This window comes from Mastomys coucha, unplaced genomic scaffold (genome assembly GCF_008632895.1).
Source record: "Mastomys coucha isolate ucsf_1 unplaced genomic scaffold, UCSF_Mcou_1 pScaffold5, whole genome shotgun sequence".
NCBI classification, from domain to species: Eukaryota; Metazoa; Chordata; class Mammalia; order Rodentia; family Muridae; genus Mastomys; species Mastomys coucha.
The window spans coordinates 53,999,655-54,016,308 of NW_022196911.1; the positions used below are offsets into that span (position 1 = coordinate 53,999,655).

The 16,654-nt window shown below is 41.8% G+C and overlaps 1 protein-coding gene across 1 annotated transcript in view; it reads left to right on the forward strand.

The window, feature by feature from the left end:
* LOC116078842 (zinc finger protein 260-like) overlaps positions 1-11,430 on the forward strand; it is a 16,660-nt gene extending 5,230 nt beyond the window's left edge. The window contains exons 4-7 of the mRNA XM_031354187.1: positions 571-662; positions 2,379-2,505; positions 5,679-5,771; positions 7,708-11,430. Coding sequence (XP_031210047.1) covers positions 609-662; positions 2,379-2,505; positions 5,679-5,771; positions 7,708-9,302 — 1,869 coding nt within the window. The 5' untranslated portion in view covers positions 571-608 and the 3' untranslated portion in view covers positions 9,303-11,430. The remainder of the gene's footprint in view (positions 1-570; positions 663-2,378; positions 2,506-5,678; positions 5,772-7,707) is intronic.
* The last annotated feature ends 5,224 nt before the right edge of the window (positions 11,431-16,654 follow it).

Consider the following 16,654-nt stretch of genomic DNA (forward strand, 5'->3'; position numbering starts at 1 on the left):
AAGACTGGGGTAAGGGGAAGGTACAGGGTGGTTTCTGATTGGTGCTGGCTCGAGCTAGGGTCCAGGGGTGGGCTAGCCACCTGGCAATTGTTTTGGGCCAGGTTGTTTCTGAGTTCTTCAGCCAAGTCATCTTGGTTCCCTTGTTTCTGGGTTCTTGGGAACTGGCCTCCCATTGTTTTTAGGTTCTGGGAGCCGGTCTCCCACTGAGTTCAACTAATGGCTAAGTTCCCACAGTACAACTTGAAAATTTTAACCTTTCAAACTCAGGACCTCTGGAAGAGCAGTCAGTGCTTTTAACCGTTAAGCCTTCTCTCCAAGCTACAGAAGTAGACATTTTTTAAAGTGACTGAGTCTTTTTGTGATGCTGTTTCTTTGTCTTGGGACCTAATTTTGATGTTTGAATTCAGTCTCTCAGCTTGTATTATAGTTGTGTGTTTATTGACTCGACTTCCTTCTAGAAAGTTGTTTCCTCGGTGAAAATGAAAAGGAGAACAGTTCCTTCTTGTTTGTATCCAGTCAAGGAAAGCCAAACACTCAGTTCAGTGTGCATGTGTCAGTATTTATTTGCAGGGTTCCCTGGACCAGCCTCAAGATTGGTTCTTTAGCTAATGCCATCTTCTGAGTCCTCAGGTGTCCGAAGCTGTGGTATAGCTTATGTTTTGGTAAGCAACAACTCCAACTTTGGTAATGTTACATAAGCAAGATGTGCATCCCATCTGTGGCCACAGTCACTTCTCAGAGGGGCCTTCTTGAAGTTTGCTGATCAGTGAGGAAAAGAGCAGAAAACCAAGTGCCAGCTGCAAAAGGTAGTCAGAGGTGACATTTCACTTCTGCAAATGTTTCCTTATACCGTGGCCATGTGTATGCCAGCATAGCCAAGGTACTCTCTGTTTAGCACACTGTGCTTATTATCTTGTGTCTCAAAATAATGGCAGGAATTCACTTAACACCCATTATGACGACTCTTGCTTCACATACCTAGCACTTACAAATTTCAGCCTACCCTGTACATGATATAACAGATGGTAATAACCTTGAGGTGCACCATCTTCTTACAGTCTTGGAGTCTTGGGCAGGTTCAGTGAGTGGCCTTAACCCTGAACACTGGACACTTCCCTAGTTGAGGCTCTGACTCTGCACCCTGATAGCTTCTGGGCCATCACTCTCCAAGCTCATGTCTCTACTTCTCATTCTGTTTCCCAGGAAGTTTGGTCTTTGGTGATAATGAATCGAAGCTTTTCTTATGTATCGTGCTCAGAGAATAAACATCCCTTTCCCTCTTTCTCATTCACAACTCTCAAATGCTGCTTTTTGTCTAAAGCAGGTACTAGGCAATCAGAGATGGCAGATCTCGTATCTCCTTAGGCAGTGTCAGCTAGTCTTGACTCGGGGGCAGTGAGGGAATGGAAGTATGTATTCTGTCCTAGGTCTGTACATACCACCTTAATTTGCCTGTGTTCCAAAAGAAGTTAGAGAGCAAATTATGATGGGAAAACAGAGTTGTTTACAGGTTAGCAAAACCATAAGAGGTAAGGATCTGTTGTTTCCTTCCCACAAGCACCCCCACTTCTTTCACGTCACATAAAGCATCGGCTCCCAATCACTTGCCTATGTGCATAGCTTGGAAACAAACTGGCACTTTAACAAAAGACCAAACAAATTAATGAAAACCCTGTTCCTTTTATTTTCTGGTCTTGCTTTGCATTTCCTTCTGTAATAAGTTCCCAGTTCCTTATTTGAACCTCTGTGTCTGCCTGTATATCACTGACTGGCCTCCAACTCTTGGTCCCAATGCCTCAGCCTTCTGGAGGTGGGATCTGTGAACCTCACCGCATTGCATGGCTTCCATTCTGCATTCTTAGTGCATTATTTCCAAGTCTGGAAACTGTGGAGTGATTCTTCCCCTATGGCTCTGCCATAGGACCCTCCTCTTTCTCCTTTCAAGAGGTGACTTTCAGAATCTTGAAGTGTCAAGGTAACCTTTTTTTACTGGCTTCTCTTTGTTAATATATTGCCTTATAGGATGCTACTGATACTTCTGTTGGATTTAGCAGTTCTTCTAAACATTCATAGGTGCTTACGACTGTACTTTATAAATAACTTATGGACAACACTGACTCCTTGGTATTGTAGCTGTTGCATTTAAATGGGAAACCAAACATTATCAGTGGCTTGCATTGGTTTTCTGCCTTTTGTATCTCATTCTTATTAACTTAGTATGCTTGTGAGGCATTTTGCAGATGATTTTTTTTTCTATGATAAGAAAACTTGTATGGATATCTTATGTAAATGATGGCTGTGAAGGGGAGTGGCCTCCTGTATTCCTGTCTCCGACCTAAGGCTGAAGGCTTGGGTTGAGGAGTGTCATCTCATTACAGGGGTTGGTGTCCTTTGAGGATGTGTCTGTGGACTTCACCTGGGATGAATGGCAGGACCTGGATGACACTCAGAGGAAGCTCTACAGGGACGTGATGCTGGAGACGTACAGCAGCCTGCTGTCCCTGAGTGAGTGGAAGCCCCAGTAGTGCTGTTAAAAGCATCTTCCTTTTTGGTAAATACAGGAGCCCCTTCTAAGGATCGTTTTTCTGTGCTAGTGACCGAACTGGGTCTTGGGCAGCACAGGGAAGCACCCAACACTGAGCTCAGTCTTCTGTTTATTCATGTTTTCTTAAGATTAGATATTTTTATATCTATGGCTATTTTGCTTCCTTATATATGTGTGCATCATTTGCATATAGTGCCCAAGGAGATCAGAAAGAGGACATTGGATTCTCTGGAACTGGAATTACAGACAGTTGTTAGTCATCAGATTGCTAACAATCAAACCTTAGATCCTCCATAAACAGCAGCAAATATTCTTGGTTACCGAGCCATTTCTCCCGGGACCTATTTGGTGTTTGTTTTTTTGTCTGTTGAGGTAGGGTCTCTACATATCCCTGGCTGTCCTGGAACTTACTATGTAGACCAGGCTGGACTTGAACTCACAGAGAGCCAACTGCCTCTTTCTCCCACGTGCTGGGATTAAAGGTGTGTGCCACCACATCCAGCCCTTGTATGTATTTTTAACAGGCTCATCACAGTTCTACATGTGGATGTTCTGCCTTCCCAGTCTTACATTAGGCTCAGTGAGCAGCTCTCCTTTCCTCTGCCTCACTGAGGGGAGTAGCCTGAGCTGTTCACTCCGTGAGAAGCAGCAGAGGACAGAGAGAATGTCACACCTTCACACTGAGCGATGGAAGCTAAAGTTTTGTGTTTACTTTTTGAAAAACTCCTCCTGTATAGGTAGCATAGTCATACACACCTTTGATCCTGGAACTCAGGAGGCTAAAGCAGACAGATTTCTTTGAGCTTGAGGCCAGCCTGGTCTACATGATAAGTCCAAGCCAGCCAAAGTTACATAGAGACAGAACACACACACACACGCACGCACAAAACATCTTCTTGTTACTACTCTTTGGTTTTTGTGCTTGATGAATTTTTTACCTTTATTCTTTCTTTGTACTGATTTTTGCTTTGGTGTTTTTTATCCTTCTCTGTTTCTCCTTTTTCTGGAGCTAACTGCTTCTGTTCTAGTGCTCTTAGCTCATCTCATCTTAGCAAAAGTGTGCAGATTATGAGTGTGAGCCACCAAGTCCAGCCAGTCCTTACTGCTGATTTCTAGTTTCATCCTTGTGGTCTAGAACACCCAGAGGATGTTTCTGTTCGTTGTTTCATTTTGTGGCACATTGAAGTTTTAGTCTCCTAACCTTTGCTCTGTTCTCGAGAGTGCTTTGTTGACAAAGGCAATGAATGTTCCTTGGCTGTTGGGTAGAATAATTCTGTAATGTCTTATAAGCATCTTGGGTCTCTAAGTAAAGTTTAGCTGCACTGTTAATTTACTTCCCGTGAGTTTATGTTGTGTAATACAGTCCTCCAACATGTGTGTGTGTGATATAAAATGTCTACATACTATATATGTGGCTATGTAATATACATATATATTTATAGCCCTTGTGAGATTTTTTTTACACTGGTTTTAAAATTCCTGTGTCTGAGTTAAGTATAGCTAGCTGTTCAGTTTTGAGGTCTATGTATGAGCCATCATTTTCAGTCCCTCCACTAGCCATCTAGGTGTATCTTCCCCGCACGATGACTTTTGATTAAGTAGTGCATCATTAAGTCTCGTTTCTGTTAGCTATTCAGCCATCCTGCATCTTTGGATTCACAGATCACATTCTTAGGAAATGCTATTCTGACTCTGGGGTTTCATTGTTGCTCTTCTTCTCTATAGCTTCTATTCCTTTTTGATAAATCTCTGTCATTTTGTGGTTTCCGATATAGACAGGAATTATCTTCAACTTTCTTCTTGTGCATCTGCTCAGCAGTTGAGTTTTTATCCTTTCCTGTGTTCCCTTGATGGTATCCTGTAGAACTAATGGGGACAGTAACCATTTCCTATCAAGTCACCTGAAGTAATGAAAGTTTTCCCTTGTTCACATTTGAAGGCTTTCATTTCTCTTCCTGAGTGTCGTTCAGGTTCTGGTATTGTTGCTTAGAGATACCTCTTGGTGCTTCCAACACATCACCCCATTATTTCTTGGCCTATAAAGTTTCTCCATTTGGAGATGTTTACTGTGCTGTGAAGGGTTTGAGTAGTGCATGACATATGTTTTGTCTGTTGCACTTTACTATATTTACATGTATACAGGAATTGGTTCATGTGATTCCTGTGGATTCACCAGGTCCTCTGTCTTAGAGGCAAATGCCTTTATATGCTGAGCTGACTCATCTGCCTTCTCCACATTTCTTTCATTTGCGAAATTTCACTTTTTAAAGACACAGTCTCTCAGCCAGGAATGGAGACGCGCACACCTTTAGTTCCAGCACTCCAAAAGCAGAGGCAGGTGGATCTCTTGAGTTCCAGGACAGCCAGGGCTACACAGAGAAGCCTTGTCTTGAAAAACTAAGAGAAAAGATCTACCTCCACAGGCATTCCTTCAAAATTCAGTGCTAGAATTATAAGAGCGTCCCACGTGCTGGCTCTCATGTTGTCCTAAAGTTCGGTCTTTGTTTTATATGGTTTTAATAATCATGTTTAATCATGTGTATCTGGGCGTGGGTTTGTGCATGCAAGTGCAGTGCTTACATAGGGTGCAAGAGGAAGGTGGATCCTCTGCAGCTGGAGTTTACAGTTGTTCATGAGGGGCCTGATGTTACAGTTTAGAGCTGGACTCTGGTCCTCCGTAAGAGAAGCACTCACTCCTGACTGCGTCTCTCTAGTCCCATCTTGTACGTATCATAGCTGACTGAAGTACACCATAGGAATTGATCTGTTAGAGTTAAATCTGTGGATACTCTTAAAACTCCTATAAAATGTTCTCACTTGTCCTGCCTCCACCCAAGGCCCATAATAAAATATATGTTAACTTATGTTTATGGATGTTTTGCCTACATATACATGCCTGTGCACATGAGTGCAGTACCTTTGGAGGCCACCAGAAGGCATTGGGTCCCCTGGGACTGAACTTGGAAACAGTTGTAAACCTCCATCTAGGTGCTGGGAATTAAACCCAAGCCTTCTGCAAGAGCAACCAGTGTTCCTAACCTCCAATCCATTTCTCCAACCCAATGTCTCGTCGTTATTTAGTGTACCTGACTTTGCAGTTAGCCAGAACTTACACAGTATTTCCTATTAATAGATCAGTGTGATGCCAAACCCGAGTTGATCCTGAAGTTGGAGAAAGACGCTGGCCCATGGAAGGAAGACGATGCCCCACACCAGAGCCTCCCAGGTCAGTGAACAAAGATGCCAGGTTGAGGAAGCTCATCAAAGGGTGGCTGTGTTGAGCTCACTCATCCAACAGTCAGTATATACAGTCTGCAGGGAAAAATTTTTCATGTAAATGCATGCCGCTTATATTAGGATTTCCTAAAGAAACAGGTAGAACACACACACACATACACACACACATATACCACACATAGTATTTATTAGAGTGGATTACAGGCTGTGGCCCAGGTAATCTAACAAAGGCTATCCCAACAGAAAGGCCAAGAGTTTGGTAGCTATTCAGTGAGACCAATGTCTCCGCAGCACCACTGTGGTCCTGAAATCCCAGAAGATCCTAGAAAGGAGACAGTATCCTTGGGACTCCTGTAGAAGTAGGTTCTAAAACCAGTGAAGCAACACCTCAGCAACAGGACTGATGCATTTGCCAATAAGAGTCAGAGCACGCAGGCAAAAAGCAAAAGCTTTCTTCTTCCATGACCTTTCATTTAGGCCACCAGAAAGTTTGTCTGAATTTTAGGGAAGGCCTTCCCACCTCAAATGATCCAATCAAGAAAATCCCTCACAGGTATATGCAGCTGCTTGGGTTTTAGTTTAGAAATAGTCAAGTTGACAACCAAGATCAGCCATCATACTGCTCTTGCTGTTTTTGACATGTATTATGTTAGGCTTAGCAAGTCCGGTTCAGACTTTGACATATCAGTTCATTCCCCGTTTCTACTTTTGGCTATATATTATCTCAGGCTAACCAAATTCTGTTCAGTCTGTGTTGTTCTTAGACCTGTTTGTTGGTCTCTTCCATCTTCATGGGCATGATTGCATTTTCTTATGGTTGAGGCTGTTGGATTGAAGTTCTTATTTGTCCTTTCTTCATCTTTATAGCTTGTTTTGAGCATTTCCCACTTCTATACTTGTTTGATACTCTGGAACAAAAAGTGGTGAATCAACAAAGGTTGATTATCTAGCTTATCAACAAGCTAGAGCTCTGGTGTGTTGAGAAGCAGAAATGTTGGTATTAAAGGGATCATCACCCCTCGCCCAACATCTTCCTCGAATGAAAGAAGAAAAAAAATAGGTGAAGTCTAAAGAACATGCAATCTTAAGATTATCACTTTCTTTTGATTTAATTTAATTGTGGATCACTGATTTCTATACAGTGTGTGGTTGGACGTGAACTCTCAAGTGCCTATTATCTCATTAACCCAGTTTTGACATTAATGGTTTGAAACTAGAGCTGCAAACTTAGTTCTCTAGGCAGCCCACTAAGGGACTAATAAGAATATAAGAAAATGAAGTCGTGAATGTGAAGATGGAATTTGTGAACCTTAGGAGCACTTAGCATACCTCAAAGATGGGATGCACCTGGAGCTTAATGTGGCATCTAGGAGGCCTTAGACTTGAAGGTCAAGTGAACCAAAGGTTGCTCATATTTTGTATACTTAGGGTGTGTACTTAGGGATTGTACTAAGTAAGTCACCATCTACTTTTCTCTGTGGAAATCACTCTAATTCAGCATATGCAGTGAATTTATACAGAAAAGTCCATTTGTTTTGAAAGTTTAACAAGTCAAAATTCCAAAGCACAAATAAAGACATGGAGAAGAGTAGTGTTTATGAGTCAGCATGTATGTGTTCACACAGATGGGAAAATGCCAGTCATTAAGGTCAGACCTATGGAGAAATCTCACATCTCCAGTATTGTGGGTGCACCTTGGCTTACAAAACCAAATATTTGCAGTTTTCATGTGTTATATTTAATTCAGATTAAACTAGGTATATTGAGAATCCATACTACCGAATATGGAGCAAGTTCATTAGTATTTGAAAAACACTGGAGGTGTCTACATCGTTTCATCAAGAAATTCTTAGATAACAGACAAGAACACTACACTTGACGTAATATGGGTACTAACCAGAAAGCCTTCCATTTCTTTTTTCTAGATATGCAGAATGTGGATGACCAGAATGAGGTCAGCCAAGACATACAAAAGATATGCAGATGCAATCTGGTAATTGCCAAGTGCGGCACATCAGCTGAGAGGGATACAGCAGGAAAAGCATTGAATAGCTCACACCATGCTTTAGATCTGGCAGTAAAGACCGGCACTACTTCTGGAATGAGCCCTAGGGCACTTAATAAGCAGGAGGCTAGAGAGGAACTTGATCTTTCTGATGTAACCAGACTTCCTGAGCCTCTTAGTCTGTATCCCAGTGCTGAATATGAAGAACAGCATTTTCAGTCCCGTGGGCCCAATGAAGCTTTCCACGTGAAGCCAGTGTGGTTACAAAAACCATTCCCTATGAGAGATCCCTCCAGTAAGTTGAGAGACTACAGGAAAGAGTTAGAAAAGTTAGCTCTTCCCACCAAAGGGGGAACTCGGGCACAGGTGCAAACTTTTGAATGCAAAGTGTGTGGGAAGTTATTCTATAAAAATTCCCATCTCACACAGCATTTTAAAATGCACAAAGAAAAAAGATGTCATAAAGGTAATAATTGTGAGCCAGTACTCAATATACAGCCAAAACTCCCAAAACATCAGAGCTTGGGTGTGGGAGAAGAGCCTTATACATGTAATGATGATGAGAAATACATTCATCAGAAATCAGAAAAAAGTGTTCAGCAGAAAATCATAGGTAATGGAAGGATTGTGTGGGGGAAACCCGTGTGCAGTGTTCAGCAGAACCCTCACAAGGATGAGAAATCCCATGAGTTCAGTGTATCTGGAAAAACAATTAGTAAGTCAGACCTCCATCCGCTGGAGACACCTCACAGATATGAGAGAGTGTATGAATGTAATGCTTGTGGCAAAACCTTTAGTCACACACCACATGTCTACTCACAATCGGGAGCTCACTCGGCTAAGAAACCCTATGAGTGTGAAGACTGTCAGCAGTCAAGGCTCCTGGTGAGCCAGCCAGCTCAAATGCAGGAGAAACGCTATGTGTGTAATGTGTGTGGAAAAGCCTTTTACAAGCGAGCCCACTTACACGCACATCAGAGGACCCACACAGGTGAGAAGCCATATGACTGCAAAGAATGTGGGAAATCTTTTAGACTGAAGTCATTTCTTGTTGTGCATCAGAGGATTCACACTGGTGAGAAACCCTTTGCGTGTGGTACGTGTGGGAAAAGCTTCAAGCAGAGGACGAGTCTCTACACACACATCAGAATCCACACAGGCGAGAAGCCCTACGAGTGTCAAGAGTGTAGAAAGTCATTCATTCTCAAATCATACCTCACTGTGCATCAGAGAACTCACTCGGGTGAGAAGCCCTATGAGTGTGACGTATGTGGGAAATCCTTTAAGCAAAATTCCCACCTTCATGCACACAAGAGAACTCATACCAGCGAGAAACCCTATGAGTGTATTGTATGTGGCAAAAGTTACAAACAGAGCCCAAGCCTCTACACACATAAGAAAATCCATACCAGTGAGAAACCCTATGAGTGTAAACAGTGTAGAAAGTCATTTAGTTTGAAATTTCACCTCACTAGACATCAGAGAACTCACTCCGGTGAGAAACACTATCAGTGAAATGTGTGTGGATGAGCCTTGATGCAAGTTCGCGCCTGTGTCCATCAGAGAATTCATCCAGGTGGGAAACCCTCAGAGTGGGAAGAGTTGGTCTACAGTAACTCTCTACCACTCATCATCTGCCCACTAGGGCTTCAGTGGTGAGAGACTGGCAGTGTTGTGTATGTGGAAAGGCCTGGCAGCTATCAAGCTGGTTCACTCATCAGAGAATTCATACAAATGACAGACCTTTAAAATTAAAAACTAAGAAAATATCTCAGCCAAAGATACATCAGAGAACTCACAAACATGAGAAACCTTAAGAGCATATAAATGTAAAAAATATCTCAACTATGAGATCCACCTTGTTCATCCAAACATATACAGTTGGGTGTAATATAAAAACACACAGTTGGGCATGTTTGTAGAAAAGCCTTTCTCCACATGCCATATATCTCCACAGTCATTAGGCAGTTCACACCCTATAAGAAACCCCATGAATGTAGAAAATCCTTCAACCATACATCATTCTTCACTGCATACCAAAGAAGATACATGGAGACATCTCCATGAGTGTTGTTTATGTACAGACAAACCTCCGTGTCCACCTGAAAACTCAAAACTGAGAAACCCTATGACTGTAAATACGGTAGAAAATATTTCAACCATAAGCCATCTGTTGCTGTACATGAAAGAAGTCACATAGGTGAGTAACTGGACGCACATCGGTGAGTATAATATAAGTGAAGGACCCTTTGGGAGGTGTCAAGTCTCTACATTAAAGAACTTGCACTACTGAGGAATCCTAAGAGAGTAGTCTACACAGAAATGCCTTTTTCAGTAGGCAGACCCCTCTGAATGCCTGTCAGAAGCACATGAATAATGTATATGAGAAATACACCTTCACTCGTGCCAGTGTAATCAGTGTATCTGAAAGAGCCACATAAATAAGCCCTCAGGTTACATTTGAATTAGAGGAGACACTGTAAAACAGGTAATAATGTGGGGAATGTTTCTAGTAAGAAGTTGTGCAGCACAAATTCCTACAAAGGCCAGAAGTCCAGGCAGCAGAGTGCCGTGTGCTCACCAAGATGTGCTTCCTTCCCTGCACTCACAGCCTGTGTGTGCAGTCCATTTCTGTTAGATCTGTGCTAACCTCCTAGTAGAATACAAATGTGTGTGCTGTATTCATTTCTCTCCCACTGTCCCCAAATCTTACAACAGACTCTACCAGGCCACCATCTGTAGTTGGCCCGAGTGCAGATAACTTCTAGCATGTTTGGGAGCCATGTATAGAAGGGCACTATGGCTTAGGAGTGTGTGTTGTCCAGAGCTGTGGTCCTACGTTTCTTGTAAGCGTATAAAAGAGAGATCTGCACCATCTGTTTGTAATAATCAGACCCACAGCTGTTAGCTCACTTTAAAAGGTGGTTGGGACAAATGGCTTATAGATTATAGTCTTGTTAGAAAATTCTCAGGAGAGAGAAGAACCTTGTTGTCACCCAGCATTCTCCTGATGCTTTGTGGGGAAGAAGAAATCTTGATAAGACTTCTATAAATCCTGAGTGTGATCCCAGTGGGGATCATCCTCCATTCAACAGCATGGAGTTCCCATTCCATTTATATGTGAAACCTTTCAACAAAATGTCCTGTTAGGTTTCAAAAATTCTTGATCTGGGAAAGTTATATGGAATCTGTATAGCAAGTTTTTGGAGAGAAATGTTAAATCTCATATTCCAGTTGTTTTTAAAAATCTGCACGCCAGGAGAGGAATATTGGTTGAGACTGCCTATCAGTGGGCATCGGTCTCTGGGGACATTAGTGATGTAAGTAGAGTTTCAGAGCGGCCAATGGCACATGCAGACATACAGCTAAACAGCCTGCGCTATGTTGGATAGTACACTCATGTATGTATGGTTCATGTCATATCAATCATGTTCCATGATGAAACTCAGCGGAAGGGATTCATGGCTTCGTGTTATACGTATTGCAATGTACATTGATAATTTCCGCGTTTGGTGCCATTGTGGCCTGTTTCCTTCCTCCTAGCCTCACACATTGTATTAGACACTTCCTTAGTCTTGTGGCACATCTAAATGTGTATGACAGTTATTGCTGGCTCAAGTAAATAAAGATACTGTTTTTCTAACATGAGTGGGCCTCTGCATCTGATAGGGAAAGTGTTTACAGTGAGGAGCTTACCCACGGAAAGGGCGTTTGTCATTTGTTCACAGCTAGTATATGAGTTGATTTTGGACTGTTGTGAACTATAGTGCTCATCCCCTTCCACTAAGGTAATTTCCTTTCTCACACCTTGAAATGGGGCATCAGCATAGGTGTATTTGCACCAAATGCTCTGTAACTGAGATTTCTTTAATTTCCATTTAAAAAAAAAAATAGAGCCTGTCTCCATGTGATATGCTGAGCTTAGATAAAATACTTGCCATGTAACATGGAATGTAATGAAAGATATATCCTGCAAGCATTACAGTGAGTTAATTTACAAGTATCTTATAAGTTGGTGGGAGGCTACAACGTAATGTTGAGAGTTCCATGACATATCTTAGAATGTACCAGAAAGGCAAATGGAGATGTGGAAGAAGGAAGCCTTCCATTAACACTGACCTGTGGAGGCAGAGTTTCAGGTTCCAAATAATCCTTTATTAGTGGATCCCATAAATTATCAATAGTGTTGTATAGAACCATTGGAACAGCTGATGTGAGAACTGGGGGAGTTTTCTCTTGGGTGGAGGGGATGGTCATTTACTTACAGGATTGTGTTCCTCTTGGGCAATAAGAAATAGTCACCAAGTTACAAAGCAACATAAGAATTCTTGGAACTGTGATGCTTGCACAAAATTCTAGCATTTGGGAGGGAATGGCAGTGTTGAGTTTGATGCCTTTGTAAGGAGTCACTCCCAACCCATATACTACTGGAACACACACACACACTTGTACCTATGACTCATTGGTTTGACTTAAGCATCTTTGCTATCATGTCTGCCAACCTCCCCAGTAGTAGACCTACTAGACAGTCACATAAATATTATTGTATGTGCAGACTTAAAAGGGAAAGGGTGAGTCACATGGGGAAAACAACATTGCCAAATTAAAAGGTATTGTTCCAGAGAACAGTAAATTATAGTTCACAATTATATTTTAGATTCAAAGCAAAATAAGTACTTGCAGAATATTAGAACAGTCACTGATAAAACATCCCTAAATATGTATTTAACAAAACTCCTTAGTATATAAAGGAAAATGCTCAAGGGGGCAAACTTGGAACTAGAGTTCTGTATTTAGAGCAGTAGGACTAGAGGAGACATTGAGGAGAAAGTATACAGTTGAAGAAAATCTTAAGTAGGAGGCATGGTAGTTCTATTTGAGCAGACTTTTGACTATGTAGAATCCTAATGCTGGGCAACCAGAGTGAATTCCAATACTACCTCCTAATGGCTGCCTTAAGAGGTTCCCGTCTTGCCTGTCCAGCACCTGTCAATCTTCCCTTTACTCATGGTCCCTGGCCCTCTTCCCAGGAGGTCTGCAGGGAAACCAGCTTTTCACCTAGCACTGTCTCCCTTGCCTTGGTCCAGGACATCTGTGGTGGTTTGAATGAGAATGATCCCCATGGGCTCCTATATTTGAGTCCTTCATCACCAGGGAGTGAAACTGCTTGAAAGGATTAGAAGGACTAGGGGGTGTGTCCTTGTTGGAGGAAGAATGCTGACTCAGGGACTGCTCTCCCACTCAGTCCAAATCTATCTTATTTGGTTATAGACAAAGGAAAACATTTATGTTCCAGTGTTGGTCACCATCTACATTACTGTGAAAAAACACCCAACTTAGGGAGAAACACTGAATTTTGCCTCACTTTTGCAAAAGATCCAATTGATGGTTGACTGTCTTTTATGTTTATAGCAAGGCAGTTAGTGGAGGGAGGCATTCCAGAGATATGTTTTCACATCTTGGAAGCTGAAAGCAAAAAGGAGACAAACCTAAAAAGGCTAAAGGAAGATGGGGTTTCAAAGCCACAAGTTGGCTGCTGTTTCCTCTCTCTGAGGCCTGCCTTCCATAGATGTGCCAAGTTCCAGTTGTCTTCACACAGTCTGTGGGTACATTAAAGCATTTATGCCAAAGCCTTCATAGTTGATAGGGCCTAGAAATATCAGATACAGAAGGGGTTGCTATAACTACCTGTTTATCTCTCACATAAAACTAACAAGGTTACACTGAGAAACCTGTCAGTGTTCATTGCTTTCAAGTTGAGAATGAGAGCTGCAGAGACGGCTCAGTGGTTAAGAGCACATATTGTTCTTGCCTAGGGCCTGAGTTTAGTCCCCAGCACCCACACTGGGTGGCACACTGTACCTTCAACTCTAGAGGGATCCAGTGCCTCTCGCCTCTGGGGGCACTCACACTCAGCCATGAGCACATACCCCACCCTGATCCATGTACTCATACATTAGTGCAGACACCCAGGTACCTTCATAAGCCAGGAGTGGTGGTACATACTTTTAAGCCCAGCATTTGGGAGGCAGAGGCAGGTGTATCTCTGTGAATTGAAAGCCAGTCTGGTCTGTAGAGGGAGTTCAGGACATCTAGAGGTAAATAATAGATCCAATCTCAAAACAACCAAAAAAGATTTGTAGATTTGAGACTAGAGAAATGGCTCAGTGGCTAAGAGCTCTTACAAAGGACTCAGATTTGATTCCCAGTATTTAATGGATCAAAATTGCCTGTAACTCCAGTTCTAAGGGATCTAGTGCCTCTGTGGTACTGAATGCAAGTGGTACATACAGAGACAAGCAGGCATATATACACATAAATTTAAAGAAAGGAAAGTAAGTTTGGGGCTGGAGATATGGCTCAGCAATTAAAAAGCTGCTCTTCCAATAAGGACCTCAGTTCAATTCCCAGCTCCCACATTGAATTGCTGACAACCTATAATTCCAGCTCTGAGGGCAGAGAGAGGCACAAATGGATGCCTTCAGCCTCCTTGAGTACCTTATGCATATGCACATACCCTATCACACATAATTAATAAAAGTTTTTAAAATTGTAGATACAATGTATGCACATCTGACTATACAGAGAAATTAAAAATAAACATATATGGGTAGACAGGGTAGGGACTGCACAAAGCAATAAAGTTTAAAGATGCTTAATAAGTACTTGTTGAAGCTGTAAAATGTCTATTAATTGTTTAGTTTTGTGTGTACATTTTTCTGTAATGAAATATACATTCACATGTGAAATACACATACATTTATAAAAAGCAATGTACAGCCAAGTGTGGTGGTAAATGCCTATAATCCCAGAATATGGCACAAGCCTAATATCCCTATGACAGCTGGAAACTCAGCTCAGTGTTACCTTCAATGTTATCTTCAGCTACATACTGAATTTGAAACCAATCTGGGCTGGATGAAATGTCTCAAAAATAAACACACAAAGTTGACCATGTTAGCACCTAAGAACTTCCTTACTGGGCCAGGTGAGTAGCTCAGTGATAGAATGCTGTTCAAGGATTTGCAAAGCTCTGGATTTCTATCTACCCATTGACACTGTTTTCTATTAAAGAGCAGGGACTGGAGGGGCAGCTCAGTGGTTAAGAACACTTGTTGCTTTTGAAGAGGACAGGGGTTCAGTTCCCAGCACCCACATGGCTATTTATATGACTATGTTTTGCTACACTTCTGGGACATTTTGGCACCTTCTTCTGACCTCCTCTGTCACCAGGCTTGCATATGGTACAATTACATACATACAGGCAAAGCACTTATACATGTAAGATATAAGTCTTAAAAACAAGAACAACAAAGGTCTCAGGCACCTTTTAGAATAGGCAAAGCCAAAGTTATTGAGAACATGGCTAATTTTTTTTTTTTTACTATTATACAAATGTGTTCATTGTGTAAATAGTTCATTGAGCTTCTCATGGATGGAAGCACAATTATTTTGTTTGCATGCTATACATTAAAAAAAAAAAACTTCAATGTTATATATTGTCTCAAAAAATCCCATGGCAGTTTCTCAGAATAATGAAAGAATTTAGTATTTAGTGTCTCATTGTTTGCTTGTCCCATCATTAGAAGGATGGTAATTACCTCCAAATCCTAAGCCTTGGGCAGCCCACAGACTCACCAGTAGTTAGCGCAGTTTCAGTAGTGATAAGTATTTAATTTTTAAAAATTATGTGTGTGTCTGTGCAGGGATGTGTAAGTGTGAATGAAGGTGTCCTCAGAGTCCAGAAGAGGGTGCTGGATCCCCTGGGGCTTGAGTTACACCGGGTAATGAGCTGTTTGTGTGGGTTCTAGGAACAGAATTTGAGGGTCTCTGCTCTTAGGTACGTGCCTTTACCAATGATACATCTCTCCAACCCCAAGTCTGCATTTTTTTTTTAATGAGACAACTTTTCCTTGCACTGTCCCAATACCATGATGCCCACCAGGCCCACAGTTCGAGCAGCGTCTTTCACACATCAGGACACTTGCAGCACTGGACTCAGTCAGGACAGGTTTTGACCCAGAATGTATTCCTAGGCAGTCACTCTGAGACTCTCACTCATTGTGAGATCAAATAGAACATTTCGTGGAGATAGTTGTTGCAGAATAAGGCAAAGCATTGTCAAGGATGAGAATGAGAGAGACTCCATTAGAAAGACTCCATCTACACCACATACCGATATTTCTCTGGCAACTCCCCAAGAGTTTTCTATCCAGGAGGCTGACAAGCTTATTTGGATTAACTTGTAAGAATGGAGTGATTGTATACCTTTGGTGTTTTACTTACTTATTTACTTTTGAGACAAAGCTCTTACTTTTTTTTTTAAATGTAGACCAGGGTGGTCTGGAACTCATTGATCTGCCTGCTTCTACCTCCTCAGTGCTTGGACTAAAGATGTGGACCACCACCCAGCCTGTATCTTTGCTTTTGTAATCTTTGAGGACGTTTAAAATATCACACTTCAACCCAGGGCCAAAGGTATGGCTCAGGTCCTCTTCTTCTGAATTAAAAAAAAAAAAAAAAAATGAGATTTTTAAAGTTATAATGAAACACAGGAAACACCCTTTCCTTATGGAACCTAAACAAGCAAACACTCACTTCCATTTTTCTTTCTTTCACGTGGAATTTTAGATTTGAAGAGGGGCAATGTGTCTGTGCCCCCTTCCCTATTTTCATGTGGCAGTTTGAATTCTAAGGGTGGTTGTGTACTTTGGTTTTCTTTAACTTAGCGTGTGCCCATCCACAAAAGACCTGATAACGCCGGTCTAACTAGCTACCTACTTAGTAAATAGGTAATTTATGTATGAGTGTTTTGCCTGCCGGTAGGTCTGTGCATTCCGTGTGTAATGCCAATAGAGTTGGGAGGA